Source organism: Amblyomma mixtum, chromosome 2 (assembly GCF_055824585.1).
Source record: "Amblyomma mixtum isolate Tamu chromosome 2, ASM5582458v1, whole genome shotgun sequence".
Lineage (NCBI taxonomy): Eukaryota > Metazoa > Arthropoda > Arachnida > Ixodida > Ixodidae > Amblyomma > Amblyomma mixtum.
In genome coordinates, this window is record NC_143013.1 from 63,671,834 (window position 1) to 63,693,721 (window position 21,888).

Here is a 21,888-nt window from a genome sequence, read left to right on the forward strand (position 1 = left end):
AAAGCCCTAAAGGCCCGGCCCACATTTCGCAGCTTCCAATCATGCTACACTCTTCACATGATTGGCTCTTCAAGGGCATGGCCAGCCCTCTAGCCTCCGTAGGGCAAAACACCCTCTCCATGTGCGGGGTAGAACATTCTATCCCTCCAAAATAAAAGTAAACACAAACACAAAACACACTCGTGCGAGCACGTGACGGCGGTTTCCCCAATGACCCTCGACTTTGGCGTCGTCTCGGAATTCGGGATTATCGGGCTTAAGCGGGCAGCTACCACTGTAGCTGACACTGCGAGCTCGGACCTGCATTCCAAGGCGACTTAGCCTTCCCAAGGCTGTTTAGTCGGCGCCTCACCGATACCCGTAGCGTCACCCAACTCGGGCCTTCGCTGCTCGCGGCTAGACGCGCTGTCGCCGGCTATTCCTCATCTCGTTTGCCCCCTCGTCACGGCGCCCTGACGCCGTTCCGTCCTGCAGTGCTTAATCCTCTCAGGAATCCTGCATACTTTTCGAACGAGACGTTCGTCGCGAGCTTGTGTCGCATATCTGGTGTCTGCCAAGACGAGGGGATTAAGACAAGGGGGGGTCGACGTGTGGCGGCCCTTCAGCCACATAGCTTTCACCGCTCCCCTGCCCAGCCGACGCGAAGCAGCACCAAAGGGCGATGTACGCCCGAGCGGCCCGGCGCCTGCGCGCGCGCGCGCGCGCGCGCATCGTTCCAAGAAATGTCATTCTTTCCTTCGAGCGCACCCCACCGTCCCGTCCCGTCCCGTCGAGGGGGGGGGGGGGGGGGGGGGGGGGGGTCCATTGAAGACGGCAGCTGCGGGGTATAACGATCCCTTACAGCTGCTATTAGTAGGACAGAAAAGCTAGTAAGCTTTCGGATAAGTCCGACTTAATGGTCGGCTTCATGTTCGGCCTTAGTTTCGCCGCTGCTTTTGGCTGATCTTCCCCCGCATTAGCAGAAAGTAGCAGCTGAAAGCAACTCATGTAAAAAAAAAATGCCGATTATATTTTTCAGCTTGATCAGACTTCGGTGTGCACTCGTTTGCTCATAGTTTTCTGGAGCAGGCTAGCATATTCTGGACAGGCAGCTTCTTGAAAAACATACTTTTTAAAGTCGGTATTAAAATCCTCACTAGTGGTGCGGGTGAGGTCTTTCTGCAGACATCTTTAATCATTCAAACTTACAGGAAATTAACGGCGGTCACGTAGGGTCCTGGGAACCATTAAGCTTCAATGAGATGAAACCTTCCTCTTATCCTGTATGGATTGCCCACGGCACCAATTATATGAAAAAGCATTTCAAGAGGCTATGTCCATTTGCCCTCTAAGAAATTTCTGTGAAATTTTCAATTGGCTGCGGAGGAGGGCATACAAGAGAGAGTGAAATAAAAGGCCGTAAGTTAGGCAAAGAAGGCTTCTTGCTCCTTGTTCGGAATGCGTGACTTATTGAACTACGCTATCTTGTGGCCATGAATGTGCAGCCCAAACGGGCGGTATGTTAGGAGGCGTTTGAAAGAACAGAGTACAGCTGCAACGGAAAAAGAATGACACAAGTGAATCATGACCGGAGCGAAAAAATCGCGACACGCGGCGCTATTGTGGCCGAGTACACCGATAGCGAGAGTGCCAGGAACATTCCATTTCCTAAAGCGGGGGTGGCCGGCAGAAAGCAACCCACCAAGACATTCGCCCATCAGAAATGCAACATCTTAAACGAACGCCTGTAGATGTCTTATCAGCCAAACCATGTGCTAAGGGGGCTAAGCACATAATCTCGTTTTATTTCTTTATTATTTTTTTTTTGCGCTGGCGTGGCGACGAACGTGATCTTTATCACCGTTTTCTTTTAAAAATGTGCTGGGGATGCACTGTCAAAAGTAATGTATGGCAGTGGCTGCTTTCGAATGGGCTGCTTTCTGTCGGCCACCCCCCCTTTGGAAAGGTGAATGTGCCACGCACTCTCGCTATCTGCGCATACGGCAACAATAGCGCCGCGTCTCGCAATTTTTCTGCTCCGGTCATGAGTCACTTATGCTAATCTTTTTCCGTTGCAGCTGTACCTCACAAAAAGTTTTCCTATATGCCGACTTACTATCTCCCTGCGCAGCACCCTGCGTAATGTTCTCGATTTAACAACATAAATAGTTTCCGGGTAAATATAAGGTTATAGAAAAAGAGAGGAAATATGTGAGGTGTTCAACTTTAAACGGGCTGCACTATCTGCCACTCATCACTCCTAGGTGAGTCCAATTAGACTGCACAATGCTTTGCTGCACACGTGGGCACTACTTCAGATGCGTTTATCGTTTTTTTTGTGTTACTTTTAGTTTGGGTGGTCTCTTTAAAACTTTGTATTGCGTTACTATTGGTATCAAAAACAGATATAGGTAAGGCGTGACTGACAGGTGCCCTTCTGCGCGCTCTTCTTGCTGGAAGTTGTATTTACCGATTTACTCGCGTAATCCTCGCACTTTTTTTCCCTGAAAATCAACGCGAAGTTTGGGGGTGCGATAATTATGTGGGGAAAATTTTCAAGCAAATGTTTCGGAGTGTTAAATGAAAAGATGAATGGGTGCGAGATCGGGATTGTCAGGTCCGCTATTGTAAATATAACGAAAACATTACTTTCAAGCGGAACTTACCTTCGTTATGAAAGTACAAGTTCCTATTTTCGGAAAAAAAATTCTGAAAAAAAAAAACTTTGCATGTGAATCTAAGCACCCGCTTTTTTGCGCGGAAGAGAGCGTTGCCGAGGCCGCCAAGTGCACTTGCTCTCTTTTTCGTCGAGCCTGTGCAGTCGGAGTCCCGAGGAGGCGCGGCCTGCGCGTTGTTGTGACTGAGAGAAGGATGAAAAGGAAATTGCACGGGCCTGCCTACTGGCTCGAGCTGAGCCACCACCGCTGCCAAGTGCAGATAGAGGAGAGTTAAGAGATCAGAGGAAAGATAAAGAGAAAAGATAAGACGCGCATAGCAGCAACAAATGCGGGCGAGATAAGCGGGCGAGGCCGCGCTCGCCGAAGCGAGGACAGCGGCGTCCACGGCGCTTTTTGTGTTGCTGCGTTCCGACACTGCAAGACAGATGGGGGCACAGAACTGTCTGCAGCTATTTTTCTTTTGAATGTTTCCTAAATAAAATGTTTTTTCTCGCGCCCGTTTCATCGAGATTTAGCCGCGAAAAAGGGGCCCGGGGTGGGGGGGTCAGTTTAGATTTTTCGAATCTAAGCACCCCCTCTCACTTTGGGCATCGCGATCGTGAAAAAAAGGGGGTGGTTAGAATCGAGTGAATACGGTAGTTGTAGCCGCGGTCAATAGATGGCGACCGCTACGAGAAGCAGACGGCTCGCGGCAGTAATTTTGGGGGTGCGATGATTATGCGGGGAAAAGTTTTTTCACAATTTTTGATAGCCAATGCGGGGGGTGCGAGCATTACGCGAGTGCGAGCATTATGCGAGTAAATACGGTAGTAGCGGTAGAACCACAAAACCAATACCTGAATCTTCACTGGCCTAAATTCAAATTGTTCCCATTATTACATTAGCGAACTTGATGTTCAGAATGAAGACTTAGTGGGCATGAAACTAATTCAAAAACAAAGAATGGCATAAGAAAACAGTATTAGGGGCTCCATGTGCAGTCCAGGAACAATTTTTCACTGACACATCCAGATCTTATGCCCTATCATTTATTGTCCATTTCATTTCTATTTCTTGATGGCCGAATGCTAGCATTTGAGAGCTTAAGATGTTTTTTCTGGCAGTCTGCCCTACGTAGGTAATGTGACATGAAAGCCCAATTTTCAGCATATCATGCGTTTAGGTTGCGATCTTCAATGGACTATTTAAATTTTATAACATCGCCAAAGCGGAGCGAAACTTACACCAAGACCAGCACCAAAGCTTGCGTCGAAACATGCTCTTTCTAAGTGAAAAACTGTCTAGAGAAGTTTATTCATGGTTAAAAACAATCCAGCAAGTGGAATGTTAACTGAGGCCAACCAGCAGCTAAGCCGGCTGATACGTAGACAACTCGGCTGTCATCGCCACTTTTGTTTCTTTGTTTTATGAAAAAGCTATCACCTTTATGAACCAGTCCATTTTTACATCACTATGTCGAAATATGTCGAAACAAAACAGGGAAACCAAAACAGCAACAGACGTCAACCCTGTGAAGCAGAAACAATCATTTACAGTCCTACTGTTACGACGTTGACACTGGACTCTACGACCAAAACCGTCGCATTGCGCCAAAGTGCCACCAGTGCTCTAGGCGGTGTTTCGTGGTTTTGATAGCCTCCCTGTCGCAGTTCTCTCCAAAGCCAAGCGTATCCATCAGCGAGTCACTAGGGGCGCATGGTAGGATTCCAGCAAATCCTACCGCAATATGCAGCATGGGAGGCGCGGCTGAAGTGATAGTGATGCGGCTGGCGATGACCGCTAAACTAGTGCCTCCTTGAATTTGAATCCCCCCCTACACTGATTCCCTTATATCACTGAAGTCTCTTCCTTTCTGCGAGGCTCTTAAAGTGTGGGTTAGTTTGTCCCGCTGTCCGCTAGACTTCATCCAGGTCAGTGGCGCTACTGGCAGCGAGGCGACAAAGTTAGCCCTCCGGTCTAGCGCTCTCTGGCAGAGCATCATCGGCGTGTTGGAAGCGTAGCTCAGGATGGCTCCCTGAGCACCCATCGTGGATGGAATTGTGGAGTTAGACTCGGAAATTTGAGTTAAAATATTTCGTTGTCCCTGCTAGGTGGCTGATCTGACAGAAACAGCGATGTGCTTGTTCCGCGAGCGAGGAAAGCACTACAAGCCAACAAGCTTAGTGTGAGCTATCGCTGACTAAGAATGCAAAAGACGACAAAGGCACTCTTTTCCACTTCTTTAGGAGATGTTTCGATAGGTACTTTCACCGTCAAATGAAGCCCCAACAGCATGTCTGCAGCCTGCATTCGGTACACAAAAGAACTGTTGTTGCAATTAATGGCAGGTTGGCTTCACTAGCACCTCCATTCAGCCTTCATCCCTAAAACGCGGGGAAACTAAAGCGAGGTAATATTCAGTCACCGTCAACTTAATTATTTTCATTTTGATGCTCTCGTTTGAATGGTCGTGTTCACGTTCCTTTTAGGCTCCAATTACATCAGCGTTAACTCGGGTTTCCTGCACCGATGCTGAATACTCTTTTTCAGGCAGCAAAGCAAGCTGCACACTAATTACATCATGCTGTCCTAAAGTCCTTCCCTTAGGGGCAGGTTGGCACGTGCTTTATTGTACGCATTTGGCACTGGCGTTGAACAATAGAGCGTCATGCCTATAAATGACCGCCTCACGAGCTCGCGAGGAATCCGGCTTGACACGTTTCGTGTCAAGCCTTTGTCTTGCTAACATGTCAGAGGAAGTCACTTCGCTATACAGCGTGAAACGCTCAAGATCTAGGGTTCCAAGCCCTAGTTTAGGGACTTTGGTCGGTCTAGATACTCATGATTTGTGCAGCCGCTCCAACAGCATGCCAAAGCTGCCACTCATGTGCGCTGTCTGCCATCCTTTGTTGGGACATCGCTAATTGTTCGCTCAAACAAAGTTGACAGCTCAATTTCCAACCACGCGCCACGTTGGCGTAAACTTTTACGATCACCCTGCACGCGACCGTCAGAGAATAGTTTCTGTGCCATCCACGTTCAAGCTTCATCTGTACGCAACAGGGTTTCGGAAACCTGGGGTGCAGCCTGTCGCAGCACGGTCGGCTTAGGAGAAATAAAGAAAAGCCGATCATTTTAGAAACGCATTCATTATTCATGCGCATGGAAACAGGTTTTATCCCGGTAACAAAAGCGCTGGTGACCTGCCGTGCGCTCGGTGGTTCTACAACTACTCATGGAGAGAGGGAAAGCCTAGAGAGCAATTTGAGAGTCTGCAGCGAGAGTTTTGAACGGAGTTGTATAGATTAACCTTTCACTCGAATAGCGCATCTGGGAGCAGCCGGTTAACAACCGGAACCTTTCGGGTTAGGGTTCAACATGACTCCTGGATGCCGCGGCTCTGCTGCTGAGCTCTTCTCCTGAAAGGACAGCGGAGGAAAAGAAGCAGGTGTGCCATTTCTATTTTTTTGCGGTTGCCAAATAATCCATGGAAGAAAAAGCTTAACCTGAGCGGTATATATAGATAAATGCTCACCAAACAACCTTACCATCGCGCCCATGTGAAGAAGCTTTCGATTTCTCTTGGTCAGCAGAATTTTGTCCTTGAGGTGTGAAGATTTGAACGAACTGAACAGCGTGCTCTTCAGCGGCTTTTTAATTCAGACTCGCACATTTTCTCAACCCAGTTGCAGTGGCATAAGTGGCGGTTGATTACGCTCTAACCACGGGGCCGCAAACAGATCCTGCGGTAGGCTTATGTGGACATAAAGCCAAACTACGGCGTGTAAGAACTGGGCATGACCGAATAAGGCGCAGATTTGTAAGCAAGAGGGAACTGAGCATTCATAACGCGTGCAAGCCAACGAGCACAGCAAGATACGGGCACAGCAATAAAGAATCTGTCGTCCTAATGGCCGCTAATGAAACTGATAGGCTTAACAAGGCGAGGGCTGGCTTTTCTTCTTTCATTGCAGTTTGCTTGACGTCGTTGTGTCTTGGTCTTAAAAGTGTTCTGATTTCCTGCTTTCGTGATCCCCATAAACAAAGAAAGCAAGCCATACGTAAAAATTCACGCTAAGACGACAAAATGTCATTTTTAGTTTGCTGCGAATTTAAACATTTGATACGCTTAAATTAGGACTTCAGTGGTGGTTCAGTATTTATCGACAATTACAATCAATGACATGCGGCTCTAAATATCAATACGGAAGCGAAACCTGGATGTTTTCTTTTTCTCTTATTAAAGGTGTTTGTTTTCTAATCTCATCGCAATAGTTGCTCGCCATCCCGGATCAACAATGGGAACAAAGAGAGTACAGCATAACTATGGTGCCATCAACGAAAAAAAAAACAGCTTCATTTTTTCTATTTTAAGAGGAGCCGCTTATTTGTAGGAAACTGCGTTTACTGCGTGATGTCGCAAACAGCTATTACTTTGGCTCACTGTCGCACTAATGCACCGTCACAGTTTTACAAGATAGAAAGAAATATGTTCCAGAGCATAGGTGTGACAGAAGGTTGTGTACATATATATTGTTTCGAAAAGAACAATTTTTTGGTGAAGAATATCGTTGTAGAGTTCAAGTGCAGCTCAAGGTGTGTGATGAAGTTACCTGTGAAGAGCCCGGCAAAAATTTTGTGATCTAATTTGGTTTGTGCTGGCAATCTCTCGGACAGCTCCCGGGAGTTTTTTTCACGTGGTACGGAGTGATAATGGCCTTCTCTTGAAATCACCGAAGTGGCAAAGTTAAGGCTTCGGAGGGTGTTGACAGCCTATGCCAAACTTTTGATAAGAAAGGGCCCACGAGGAGCAGGTACCAAAGCTATAGCTGTAGAAACTTGCTCACGGGGCCTTGCCACGTGTCCTTTTCAAACACTATGGTCTTCAGCGAGCTTTTCGTTTAAGGACTTTATCTGAAAAGAACATTTTCAGGAAGTCCTCCCTCAATATTTCCGAATCATTTTTGGCCGTCTGAATGGGGAGAACCTATATACTTTCTTTCATAAGTGCTACCTGAGTGCTGTCTTAAACGATTGCGGTGTTCACATGTTAGGGTACTTACAAAATACTTTTCTGCAATGTGCATTTGACAGATTATTTCTCGCCACGATATTATCTTGTTGTACCACCTAGTTATAACAGATCAACGAAAAGACTGCTGTATATCACGTGCCATCGCCTGGTACTTTTCCAGAATCTCGATGCTCAGATGTAATTCTATTTTGGTTTTAAGAATACAGCGGCCTTTAAATGAGTCAGTACCTTTGGGCGAAGTACTTCACTGCAAATTTCTTTTGTCTACAAGCGCGCTTTTCAAGTGTTGCTCATTTCCTCGTATCTTTTTTTTTTCCTCATTCTGTCAGTGCTTCACTGCATGTTTCACTCTGTCGGCATAGCTCTTTGACCGTAAGAAGACTAACTGGCAGTGAGTTCCTAAAAATTTTATTAGCAGTCACCAATCATTGTGTATCCTTTCTTCGTCCTCGTCTCGTGTGGCGCGATGAATGTAAGATATTCGAGCATTTCTCTTTCATCTCAAACAAGTATGATATGAGATCATGTTCTTTTTGTTTTCTTAATGATGATATCACTTTTTAGGTGGGCACCAAATTCACAGATAGTTCTGGCTCCTCTCCGCAAGCTACCATGTGTTTAACATATGGGCTTCTATGTGGAGACCTAGGTACGCTACATATCTCCCTAAAATCTACGCTGACATTGTATATCTAACTTGGCCCACAAGTGAATCTAAAGGATGTTTCAGTGAACAAGTTCAAAATTTACTCCAGATAAGAATTTCAAAAGAGAAAGAAAACATTTTCAAGAACAAAGAGCTTCCCATGGTGGACATCAGCTGTGATGAAAATTACTATAATTTTTCAGCAGTAAAAATAAAAATTCACTGCTGAACTTTTCAATGAACAAATTCTGGTTGATAGAGTACGTTGGGAATATGAAGCCCCGGACGAGAGGATTATGTATCAGTTTTTAAAAGAAAAAGTTAATCTTTTAAGCTTTGCAGAGCAAGAAAATCCAGGCTTTTTTCCTCACAGAAGAAACAGAGTGTGAGGAGTACAGAAATCTCGATGTAAATACAACATCTGGTGATGACAAATATATTTTAGACAACTTTCCACATTAGCGTCAGATGACAGTTTCACCGAAGAGCGCCGCTTGTTCGCTGGAGTCGGTCATAGCAGATTGTTCTTTCTCTGTGGCCGAATAAGCCGGCTGCAAAAATGACGATAAACGAAATATCAGTGTTTCAGACATGCTGTCAGCATAAAAAAAAATAGAATGCCGCATGCATAACTCCATCTCTGTGACCACTACTCTTTAGAAACAAACGTTGGTTCATGGATACTCTACAAACCATGGATATTAGCAGTAATAATTAAACAAAAATTCAACACGGTCTAAGCACTTAGACTCGAGATTTTGGCCACAAGTCATGCTTCCGTTGCTTTTTGGAACCCCAGCGTTTCTGTACATACGAGGCGTATTCGAAACGCAAGGGCCATTTATTTATATTTAAATACTGGCGGGTCACAAGACAATTGCACGACTGCAGTGTTGTATACTGTTTCCGAAGCCAGTGACATTATTGTCTAGATTCAGCAGTCGCCTGTCTGTCGGATAATGCAGAAGAAATATCCGCAAAAATCGTTGTTCCGGCCAGTTTCGAAGAGTGTGCTGTGATTCGATTTTCGTATGGAAAAGGATCATCAGCTGCCCCAATTCATCGAGAGTAGGGCCAAGTTCGTGGACCTAAATTATGAGAGAAGGAAAAGTGAGACAATGGTGTCGAGACTTCAGAAATGGCCACACAAATGTGCATAATGAAGAGCGGTCTGGCAGGTCCATGACGATGAAATCGTTCAACAAGTGAATGAGGTAAGTACTGTGATTTCATCGACGATTCACAATTAGTGCTCTGGCTGATAATTTTCCTCTTGTGGAACGCACAAACACGGTTCTTTTACAAAAGCTCGGATATCGCACATTCTTTGCAAGGTGGGTGGCGAAGTTGCTTACTGACAAACACAAAGATGAGTGTAAATAGACGAACGTTTTTAGAACGCTATCGGCGAGACGGGGATGGCTTGTTTTCCAACATTGTTATGGATTAAGAGATGCGAATGTCTTATATCAATGCAAAAACATTAACAAGAGTAAGTGTAATGGCGCCATTCAACTTCACCAAAACCAAAATTATTCAGTCAATCTCCTTACTCGATTCGGAAAATGAAGGCTACAGTTTTTTGGAACCAAAAGGGTGTTCTTTTCGTTGAGTTCATGGAACCTGGGAAAAAAAATTCAGCTGGCTTCTTCTGCGAATCGCTAACCAAACAGATGTGCGATCAAAAATCGACGGCGTGGGAAACTCGTTCCGAATAGTCCTCCATGGGAACACGCGTCCTCACACCGCTGCTGGAACCAAGGAGAAGATTCAAGGTCTTGGTTGGGAAATTTTTTATCCACCCTACAGTCTCAACATTACACCTAGCGACTACTACCTCTTCTTGCACTTGAACCAGTGGCTAGGTGGAAAACGGTTTGAAAGCAACGCGAGACTCAAGACCACCGTTTTCACCTGGTCCAATTCACAGGCGCTGAGCTTCCACGCCAAGGTATTAAAGAAGCTCATGGAGCGTAATGGAAGTGTTCAGAAATGAACGGCAATTATGCAGTGAAGTAGACTAGATACGCAGGAAGCTAAAACTCTGTAAAAACTTCTACTAATGAACATATTTCTTTATGACCGATTGGCCCTTACTTTTCGAATAAGTCTTGTAGATTCCGTAGCCGTAATCAGTCTACTACCGACCGGAAGTGTTCCAGTCACCGTTATAATTGCCTGTTGTGAGAGGGTAGTGGTGAGAAGGGTTTACACGGTTGCACTGGGGACTTATTTAGGTTCCTCAACAAACAGCGTACTTGGCGCTTTCGTAACTTGCATAGACACGTACGCAAGTTAAAGGACTCACCACTCTGTTAACTGCTTAGACATTATCATCTCTCACACAGCATGCCGATAGAATTGTATTACGTAACGCCGATAACGCTTTTAGGATATGTCATCAGGCTTCTTACGCCACGATACAAACGGCGGTTAAAAATAGGACATGATAGCTATAAATACAGTAATTTTTTCAGTACGCTTTGTGCCAGTTTGGCGCACAGCTGAGAAAGCTATGATTTGCGTTAGTTATATACAGTTATTATTTAAGTCATGTTTTTTGCTACAACCAATGAGATCGAATGCGTTGTTTTTCCTGCTGAAGCCTGTGCACAGCTCTTATATACGCTTATAGCGACTGTAATTTACGGTGACTGTGAATTAAATGTCAAATCAAGCACGAAGATAATTTTCTACATAAAGAAAACAAGTGGTTTTTAATTTAACCCCCACGCTCAAACAAAGGCAACATAGCGCCGAACGTGTCTAGAGCTGCATGGCCATTTGTATTGTGGCATAAAATTCGGATGGCTAAGAGATCTGCAGATGTCATTCAAGTAGGTAGGTCGTCCTTAATAATGTGCAAGCAGAAAAGGACGCTCATAAGGTGGATAAAGATAGAAAGTATAAACACGCTCCTCGACATGTCAGAGAAAAAATGTTGGGTTAAAATATATTATGTTTCTTTTGAAGCGCTAATTTCGTTTCGCTTCCAGATATAAAAAAATTACGCCAGGCTCTACAGTGGACACTGTAATAAAATCACGGCACGGCAATGTAATAAATGCGTGTCCAGCATCACGCTACGGCAGACATGCCAACAACGCATGCATCTCAGCTGCAGTGTCCAGTGCTGTGCTTCAACTTAACATACCTTTCATGAGAGCAGAGTGCCCTTTCTACAAAAAGTTATTGCAGTTAAAACTATGGACCAAATGCCCCGAAACCGACATCACTGTGTGGTGCACAGAAGATATATCACAGTATTTTTTGTTCATACTCATAATAATTAGTCTAGTTAAACGAGGAAGCGTCAAATAAAAGGGTGAATTGTTTAATTTTTTTTCATAATTAATCCTTTCTTCGTAATCGTCGCTTCTTCACCTCACTTGGGCGTAATATTATGGGGACATATGCAGTACAAATATAGAAGTGACGTTTCTTTATCTGTGTGCTCGTCGAGATTCGTGAGCGAATAACGCTTATGATGGTCTCTGGGGGCACAAGAGTGGGGGCCCTGTGCGTCTAGCCCAGGGTCCCCACTCTTGCAGCAGCTTCTCGACTTTATGCTACAGGCGCTGCTTGCCCTTTTATCGCACAGAATATCTAAATATATACAGTTGAAATATCTTCAGTAGGATGGCTTGATCATGAAGAACTTTTCTCTGTGTGTGGGTCTTGCGGGAGAAAACGTAGAAAAGTTCTTCAGGTCGCAATTCTTTTGAAACACGTATTGAAATCCCAGATTTTCTGCGCGCCTATGAAAGCATAACCTTTTCAAGAATGCGCTGATTAATATCTGCGCTTATGGTACTTTCAAGGAGACAAGCTCCACGAGTGGAGGATTAGCCTTGTGCGATTACTTTCCCATCTCTGTGGTTTAAAGTGGTAAGCTGACAACGAAATCTATAAAATTTCGGTTTGTGGAGACGTATACAACAGGCTCACACATTTCTCGCACGGCAAGAACTTCAATTCATCTAACTAAATCACTTTTCCATTCGTGACCTTTCCGCACCCGGTGTTTTAGTACCTATATCATCCCAGAAGTCCAATTCATTTCACAGATGTGCAGAGTTTGAGCCGGCCTCCTGTCGTTTAGTTCAGCACATTGCACATTACGTCTGATGCACCATGGAATTACCCTAGAGCCAGATAACAGGGTCAAACCTTCTGGCATGTGTCAGTCTAAGTTTTTTAGGCTCACGCGAGCAATGTCTTTCTTCGACGACCATCTTGGTTGGTCGTTCTGGCGTGCTTCCTGCGAAGATCAAGAAACGAAAGCTTCTCTGAACCTATTTCCCTTCGAAACTTGTGAAGGGGTGGACTGTGCTACTTTAAAATCCAGTGAAATCTGTTGGTGCTTCATCATATAGTTGCTTCCGCAGATAACTGCTATTTGATGAGTCCTGATGGCGCTGTGTTAAACTCACGCTCTACCCACTGCCTATAAAAGTACGCTGTAATACATTTAAGTGCAGAATATGTCACCTGAAAGCGCAAATGAACGCAGTGGGAAGCGCCCGTGAAAGTTGACCAGAATGAAAAACGAACTGAATGCGAACAGTTACGCCCCCAAAAATTTCAGATGGAAGAAGAAGGCATAATTCTATGTTAATATACCCAGAAATGGCTAATAGGTCCCTTATACCCGTGATATTATGAATTTATGCAAAAATAAAAACATTATACCTTCCCTCATAGCACATGATGTTGCAACAACATTGTAGCACTGTTACCTACATTGCCTTTTGTTGCACAACCTGCAACAGCTTGTTACATTGTTAAAGCAATGTTGCAAGAGGTTGCACAACATTAGTACGCTTGAAGCAATTTTGTTGAATTAATATGGAAGTGATGTTGCTGTAATATTAGACAACCACATCGCTGCCAAGTTGCACACGCTACTCTGCACCAATGTTACACAATCATATGTGAATGTAACATTGCAAAATGTTGTATGCTTCCGCATAGTGTGAAAATATATTTGTTTAAAGCCGCGCTGGTTTACAGTTGAGCATGCAAAAAATTTATGGGGCTCATCTAAGGTTTTAACGAACCTTTAAAAACTCAAAAAATGGAGTGGTTGAGTAACAAACTTTCAACTGCACAGCACGTCTGTAGTTTTCGAAAGCGTGATAATTGTTTAAAATTGCTAATTTACTTTTAATTAGCATGTTATTCGTGTCGTGAACGAATGGCGGTTTTGTAGCCACGGGGAAGACAATAAATATTTAAAAAATATGCTTTGCCAAGCACTACAGCTTGAGGATATCTAAAAAAATCAAACAGCGCATGAGGGGTGCAGTGCTACTTGTTCGTAGCGAAGTATGAATATACTGTTGGCAACTCTGAAACAACAAAAACATGGCGGCTTGGCCGGGAAATACGCAGGTATTAACGTTTCTCAATCTGTATGCCCAAATGACGCTGTCAGGCCTAAGAAAAACATCACATTCGTGTCAGAAGTTTTTTTTTTTTCGACTTGTGTAAGTGCAAAGCAGGCGACTAGTGCCTCGCATTAACCTCACGGGGCAACAAGCGGAAAGAACCAAGCCTGAGCGTGGTACATGTGTGTTCATGTCATTTCGAAGTTTTGGTCCCCGAGCAACTGACCCCAACACACGAGCGGTCCATGTAGGTTGAGGGACTAGAGAATATTTTGTAGGACGCGAGACTGCAGGCAAGAGTGGTTCATCATAACGTCGCGAAGTTAAAAGCTGAACTAGAGATAAAGAACCAGATTATCCTTGCCTCAATATCGCCTCGCCACTGAAAGCGCATCATGCTATAATGGCGAACATCAGAGGAAATCAGATGCGATGGGCCCGAAATCGAGAAGAGCGCCGACCGCGACTCGAGACTGCCTGCTGCGAATATGCGTCGCCCGCACCGTAGCCAATTAACAACACAGTCGAAATGCGAGATAGATGCCTATAGAACCCCTTAGTATGATACTTAGAGCACATTTCACTACCTTTTTGATTATTCCATTGCATTTTTGTTGAAGTATATTGGCGGTGTCAATTCCCTCTGCAGCCAGGAGTATTTCCGGGCCGAAATTCTCTCCGAACTCATTTCTAACCGGTTATTTGGTGCAGTCTGTTTTCGCTGCTGATGTGTGAAGTCCCGCCTGATCCCGCTCTCCCCAGTGAACGGATCCAACTTGAGAGTACTCCCCTATTTTTTACGGCCCTCTCCACTACTGAGAACTTTGGAGTGTAAAGCTTAAAAGATCCATGCTGCTTGACAGAGCTGGAAGTGGAAGCAACTGCTAATAAATTGCTCAAGTGCGAAAAAGTTCAGGAATGCGCCACTGTGGTCTTCTTGTCGCACGCAGGCTCAAGTCTCGAGCTCATAAACTGAAACCACTAATAATGTCCTTTCCAAATCCCTACCTCGTTCACTCCTTTTGCGCTTTATTTTTTTGCCATTCCATGCCACGATTGCTGGGTATTAATCGGTTCACATGGGCTATCTCAAAAATATTCCTTATACTGCTATTGCTCTTTTCCCCATTTGCAGCGCTTGCAACCCAATGAGCAGTTAACTTTCTGTGGATGAAAATTTATAATTGCGGAACTGCAAGGCACGTAGATCGGGAGCATTCTGTCTTGAAGGAGGACAGTGAGAATACCAAAATCGTTTTTGGTAAACTGTCACATGGCTAAGTGACCATCCTGAGTTTCAAATCAGATGTAACGGAAAACCCTAAGCGACCTTGACAGGGCGCTGAGGCGACAAAACACTTACCGGTCTTTGCATGCGCTGCATACACCCCAGTCGTTGCCAGAGCGGGAAGAGAACGGGACTAGTTAGGCTGCTATTTGCAGCCGTAGAAAGAGTTTTCCCACCTGCCAAAAAATGCAAAAGTATTTTTGGTGCGCTCATAATGCGCGCTAACTTTTTTAAGGAGCAAGCTTGGCTTGGCTCATTCATACCTATAACCCGACTGTGTGTATGTTAACTCCGGACGGTGCCCATAAAGATATGGCCTCCTCATGCAACTGAGACAGATGGCGGTTAAATTAATGACTGCTCGCGGGAGGTTGTTTAAGAAGAGCAACCTGGATCGCGTAAATTCCACCGGTGGCAGCACCTACCACACCAAGGCAGTTGCGCACCGTTTAGCCGCTGCACTACTGCGCTAGGAGTGCCATGAGGACTACCATGGATCCATGAATATTCAGTAAAGAAAAACCAATTCTGCACATACGGGCATTAACCAATTAGCTATAGCGTCGTATCCTTCAGGCGGAGCAGGGGTCGCAGTACTGCGGAGTCTGCTTGCACGAAGTTAGCGCGCAGACCAGGAGAGGTGCGGCAGCGTTGTGGCTGCAGCTACATAAAGCGAAAAAGAGGTACCATTGCCAGCTGCGCGCTGCGACTGCGTTCATAACGTGAGAGGGCGGGCATACGCATTCTAACACGTCGGCAGTATAAAGTGCCTCTGCGAGTTTCTTTTTATTTTCAGTGTCCTGTAAGCTCGCCTTCCGACGTTGTACTGAAAAAGAAACAGCGCCACTGGCCTCGAGCACCGTAGCCTAGAGTGACCAGATTATGAAGGGTAAACCACTACTGCTATACTCGGCGCCAGTTTTTCTTAGCAAAGGAAGGAAAGCAACATTGGTGCAACCTCACGAACCATGTCACGAACTGTTTCACGCGCATGGAGGAAAAAAAACTCCATGTTCACGCGGCCAGTAGCTGGGCCGCCGGACGGCCGCCTCGCACACGCTGCTTGCGCGGGGCTTTTCGTACTGTCTCTGGAACAGCTGGCGCCATCTATGGAAGCTTCTTAAAACAAGGCGCGCGTAATAAAGTGTTTCTAATCGAAGGAACTGTTTTCTCTATGACCCTGTAAATGCGATCTAGATGACGGGGCGCAGGAGCAACTCCCCGAAAAAGCACGTGTAGCAGCGACAGCTAATCGAGTCTCGGACTAGACACCATGACCACGTTATCCCGCTTTCAAATTTTAAATCAAACTTTTTCACCACAACCCTCTAAGGAAAAAAGGCACATTTGTGTTATATATGCCCCAAATGACGAGTGTTACAAATATGGTAGGTTTTACGAGGAAGTTAACAGCAAACAGAGCTATATTCGATGCGGAGGAAAAGCAGGCGTTTCTGCTCTGTAGCCTTGGCTCCACTGCAAGGAAAGATTGTTGCGGTAGGCTATAACAGTTGGGAGTTTGACGTAATGTTACCGCAGTAACCCCATTAACACTTGTTTACTGGAGAAACACATCAACGGCGCCCATTACGTGAACGGCGCCTGTGTTTGCGGCAATGAAGTTTGCGAGAATTATTTAGGGCAAGGAAAACATCACTGCGTATTTCGTAAACAAGGTAAACAGCGAGAATGCTGGTATGTGTAAACTTGGCACTTTCTTTGACCTGTGCCAAGGGTAAAACGCTGATTGTGCTTTTAAAATGTATATGCAGCGCAGTGCTTCCCAGTGAGAAATAAAAAAATGTAAACTAGTTTTCACTAATTTGTCTTTACAACAGGCAAATTGTTGCTGGTTACGCGCGTGTGTAAATAAGCAAAACGTTGATGCGAGTTTTTATTTGGCAATAGTGGCATTTCTGTAGAAACATTTCCTAAATAAGTGCTTGGCACGGGGTAGGTCGATCCCAACAGTTGCGCAACAGAGGGGTACTGTAGTCAGTTTGCGACGTTCGAATTAGTGCGACTGAGTTAACAAGGCTACATTTACGTGCGTAGAGTGAGGAGGAACAGAAGACATACCCAGGAAAAAACTGGCAACCAATCCTCCAACATACGTTAATATCGTAGTGAAGAAACTGCTCCAGAACGGCGAAACGTCAAAAAGTGGGAAGATGCTGCTATGTGGCCTGTGAAGTAAATACAGAAAGGTAATTCCTTAGCTTGCTGCGGAACGAATCGGATAATATTTCATGCCACATTTTTATGTCGTAATAACGCCACTTAGAGCACAGTACACACGTTTGAACCTAGCGTACGAAGAAACGTGACAATAGTGGAAATAGTGGAAGAAGAAATGAGTTTGTCTTCAGGAGTAAATCCTGATTTCCTGCCCGGAAACATGATGTTTTTCTACTTCTGCTGCACAAAACCGTCAATAATGTGCAGTCGAGAACAATCGCAAAATTTCGGCAACACCTACATGCGAAGAAGCAACCCTTTGATCTGTTGTCTTGAAGACGCACAGCTGTAATTGCGTCTTCAGTTCTATACAAGAGAAAAATTAAACTAGCGGAGCCGCACTGTAAACACACAGATTCCCGAGTTCATGTGTATTGAGCACTAATAGTATTACTAGCTGCCTTGGAAACGTGATTGAGGTCGTATTACAGTCTCAATTTTAAAACAAGTCCTAGAACATGCTCCAATACTCGGTGGTCGAGGCAGTAGCGTTGCTTTAGAGAGAATCAAAGCTCGAATGCCATTCTTCATTTTACATTAACTTCTGAGCAGCTACGCGTGGAGCCCATGTTCGGAGCTGCACTGTGCTGAAAGCGGCAACAAAACTATGTCATCTAAAAGGATTCCTGCTTAGCAGTAAGAACGCAAACGGCTGGTGCGATCTTCTGTGGATGAAAGAACAATTCTGGAAGAAAGCATTTCTGAGCAGAAAACAGTTTATGAACGCAATTTTTTGATACGATGTAAGATTTGAGTATAACAATCAACATACTCGCAGATCTCTCGTCGGCAGGCTTGACTTGTTTTGCTAATAACGTTCTAGATACTGTAAAAAGCGTTTTCCTTTGGTTTTCTAAGGCAGTCTTAACTGCTCGATGCAAGTGATGGAAAAACTTTTAAAGAAAGGTTTTGCTACACATCGGAATAATGGAACATTACCTTCAATATTTCCATAATAGTAGGCTGCGATTTTTTAACATTCGAAATTTTGTCTGATAATGTTGAACATGATTTACAAAGCACCGTATGTGACGAGCTGAGGTCGTTTTTTCGAATCGCATCTGTAACATGTGGTTGTTTTTCATCCAGTTTCGAATCAAATGCATCTCACCTAAACAACATTAATTTTTCGTCTAATTTCCCAACAATCAGCAAAACAAATTGGTTGGTTGGTTGGTTTATGGGGTTTAACGTCCCAAAGCGACTAAGGCTATGAGAGACGCCTTAGTGGAGGGCTCCGGAAATTTCGACCACCTGGGGTTCTTTAACGTGCACTGACATCGCACAGTACACGGGCCTCGAATTTCTCCTCCAAAGAAATTCAACAAGCCGCGGCCGGGATCGAACCCGCGTCTTTCGGGACAGCAGCCGAGCACCATAGCCACTGAGCCACCGCGGCGGCGCAAAACAAATTAAAAAGTACAAACATTCTCCTACCATTTCTTGTGTTTTAGTGAATATTCGCTTCCTTAATAAATGCGCCGTAACGAGCCGTTCGATTCATTTTCGATTCTTGCTGAATAGCCACGCAGACGTCTATCAAATGTCAGTTTATTTATTTATTTATTTATTTATTTATTTATTTATTTATTTATTTATTTATTTATTTATTTATTTATTTATTTATTTATTTATTTGTTGTACCCTCAGGGCCCGAAGGCATTGCAGAGGGGAGTGGGAATACATAAAAATTCAGCCTAAACAGCAACAAGGAGAGAAAACAAAAATAAACCAGGAATACATAAAAAGTGAAAACACAGGAAGGCAATGAGATTAGAATGCAGTGTGGATATATTAAAACAGTGTGTAGACAGTGAAAGGCAATTTTTATACAGTAATAAACGACACATACTCAGAAAGAAACATCAAGAACTTTACGAAATGCATTGTTATCGGAAATACCTGCGATGTCTTGGGGAAGGTGATTCCAGCTGACACAAGTTCGGGGTATGAATGAGTCATGAAAACATTTGGTGTGACAAGATAGGATTCCAACTTTATGACGGTGATCAACGCGTGCTGATGTGTAACATGGTCTAGACAGTAACTTAGGATTGAGAAAGCTGTTGTGGTAAATTTTATGAAAAAGACACAATGAGGCTATTGATCTGCAGTGGGAAAGAAGTGGTAGGGACAAACTTGATTTCATGGCGTTTACACTGCTTGTTCGGTGATAATTACAAAGAATGAAACTGCATGCGCGGCTCTGCACAGCTTCCAAATCTGAAACGAGTGAAGGGCTCCAGACAGATGCAGCATATTCTAACTTGGACCGTACCAATGTTTTATAAAGTAATAATTTTATTTAAGTAGATGAACGTGAGAAATTTCTGCGAAGGTACCCAAGCATGCGATCAGCGAATCAAAAACTATATCTTCAGGTTAAGAACCTAATCTAAATAAACGAATGACGATGGTGCGGAATCAAATCCTAAGCTATCCAATCAAGGCACTCTAAAATTTCAGATCTCACGTACCAAATCGAACTGATCAAAGCAAGGTAACGACGGCGGCAGCAAAGGCAAAAGAAACATATGGCGCGCATCGTGTGCGGTGGAACAAGAAAAGAAATGGACCAGGCATGAGATTGGCATCGAAGCTGTTGTTAGCTCCCGCGGCATGGAGGGAGTAATAAGGCGCAATAATTTATCTTTGGCTGATTGCCTAAAACGTAAAGAGCACAGTTGTTTACTTTATCTAGCTTATCTTTTGTCAAGAGCAGCGAAGGATTCTATAACATAAGAGCATGATCTAACACTGAACGAAAATTCGACTTTTATAAAAGTTTCCTATTTCCGCGAGGAAAATTTCCAGCATTCTTGCCTAAACAACTATCTGATTTAGAGCTTTTCGCAACATTGGCATCAATTTGGCGATGCTATTATAAAGATTAGGTCAGAAAAACTCCTGGATATTTTTATTCCAAAACTTATTTGAATATATGGTTGTTCATAATGTATTGGAAATCATTTGTGGCATTGAGGTAACATTCACACACCCTGTTTTCTAGGTTACAGCTCATCTACTATTTTTCGCACCCCACGTGTATTTAATAAAGATCGTTTCAAAGTTATGACAGTCGTGAGAGGGAATCATGTTTTCTTATAATATAGAGCAATCGGCGAGTACTCTCATTCATAGACGGAGTGACATTCTATGAAATATTACTGATATGCAATGAAATAGCAAAGGTCTTAAGCCCTATACTTGAGGGACGCGTGACGTAACATCGACACTATCTGATGCCTCTTCACCTGCAATAACAAACTGACGCCTTGCCGTAGGTATACTGAAACTCATGAAATGATCCAAAATTATTGCAACAACGATCCCTGACAAGTCGTTAGAACGTGCCAGGGACAACTTCTACGTCTTCCTAAATTCTAAGAGAATACAGTGAACTTCAACGACAATGCTTCATTGCATAGTTTCAAAGTCGTAGGTGAATGGTAATAACTGCACTACACAGTGCCTTGCGAAAAAAATGTTGTACTGTTGAAGAAGCCAGAAACATTGAGATGATTCACATCCACGTGCATAGCATATGCTGAAGTATTTTTCAGGAGGAAGATATCAGCGATATAAGACGATAATTTGAGACTGTGCTCTAGAAATCGCATTTGTAGGTCGGTACAATGGACGTGGTCTTCCAGTCATCCGGAAGAGTGGAATGGCTCAAAGATTTGTCAAGGAGTACGTTCAGATATGAGGATACAGAACTTGTGCAAAACTTCAACAATTCATTCTGACCACGACTGGAATCAACAGCTCCTCAAACATTCAAGTGTTGAAGTGACACCTCTATTGTGTGTCAGTCAAGTGTAACATTTTCCATAGGCGTTACGCCAACAATAAACATCCTTACGACACTGTAATGGCAAAGTGAACACAGATTTGAAATATGAATTAAAGCATTACGCTTTTGCGCCAGTATCTATTACGTCAGCATCACCTTCTTCGAGCAATAGAATGGATAAACCATCCCTTTTATTTATATTTATTTATTTTCTGAATCATTTAGGTTTCGCTTGACTGATGAATGAAATGCCCCAAAGAAACCTAACTTGGCAGTGCCTAACATTACTGGTTATAATTCTAAATTTATTAAAATTTTCAGCTGTTCGATTATGTTTAAATGTAACGCAAATCCTCTGAATCTTTTGTGTTTGGCACCCAAGCGCTTAGTGAACCATAGTCTTTTGTTCGCCTCTTCGTGAACGTGTTAAATGGGACAAAACGACTATTTAATTCCAGAACTGTAATCATGAAGCAGAACTGAAGCTACCTTGTAGGAAAAGTTTTACCTAGCGTTTCAAGTACAGCAAAATTTGAACCTATTCCGGCATTAATCTCCAGCGTAATGGCGCTTGCGGAGTTATGTATATGTAGATTCTTGTATGGTATTCTTGCATAGTAAAAATTCATTTCGCAAAGAACAGCGTTATGATCGCTTATGCTTGGTAGAAAGAAGGTGAAACGCACGCGTTCGGGATACTCTGTAGTCTGGAGATAAAATATGTGGTTACCTCTCGTAGGTGGCAGTATAACCTGCGATGAGCGAATTAATTAATAAACTTAGCAATCACGCTATTAAGCCCACGGCATACACTGGAAAATGCCACTTGTTGGTTCCAGCTGAAATTAGGGAGATTGAA

At 43.8% G+C, this 21,888-nt stretch overlaps 2 protein-coding genes and 1 long non-coding RNA gene across 5 annotated transcripts in view; all 3 read right to left on the reverse strand.

The window, feature by feature from the left end:
* Positions 1-21,888, reverse strand: part of LOC149359539 (nucleoredoxin-like protein 2) — a 209,839-nt gene that overhangs the window by 79,402 nt on the left and 108,549 nt on the right. The window lies entirely within an intron of this gene.
* Positions 8,738-15,172, reverse strand: LOC149359544 (uncharacterized). The gene is made up of 2 exons (XR_016288278.1): positions 15,071-15,172; positions 8,738-8,868 (listed from the first exon to the last, which is right to left on the reverse strand). It is a non-coding gene; the product is annotated as an uncharacterized LOC149359544 (long non-coding RNA).
* The window catches only part of LOC149359545 (sodium-coupled monocarboxylate transporter 2-like), a 38,232-nt gene continuing 31,958 nt past the window's right edge, over positions 15,615-21,888 (reverse strand). The window contains exons 13-14 of the mRNA XM_089567699.1: positions 17,075-17,181; positions 15,615-15,658 (exon numbers count right to left, since the gene is read on the reverse strand). Coding sequence (XP_089423825.1) covers positions 15,615-15,658; positions 17,075-17,181 — 151 coding nt within the window. The remainder of the gene's footprint in view (positions 15,659-17,074; positions 17,182-21,888) is intronic.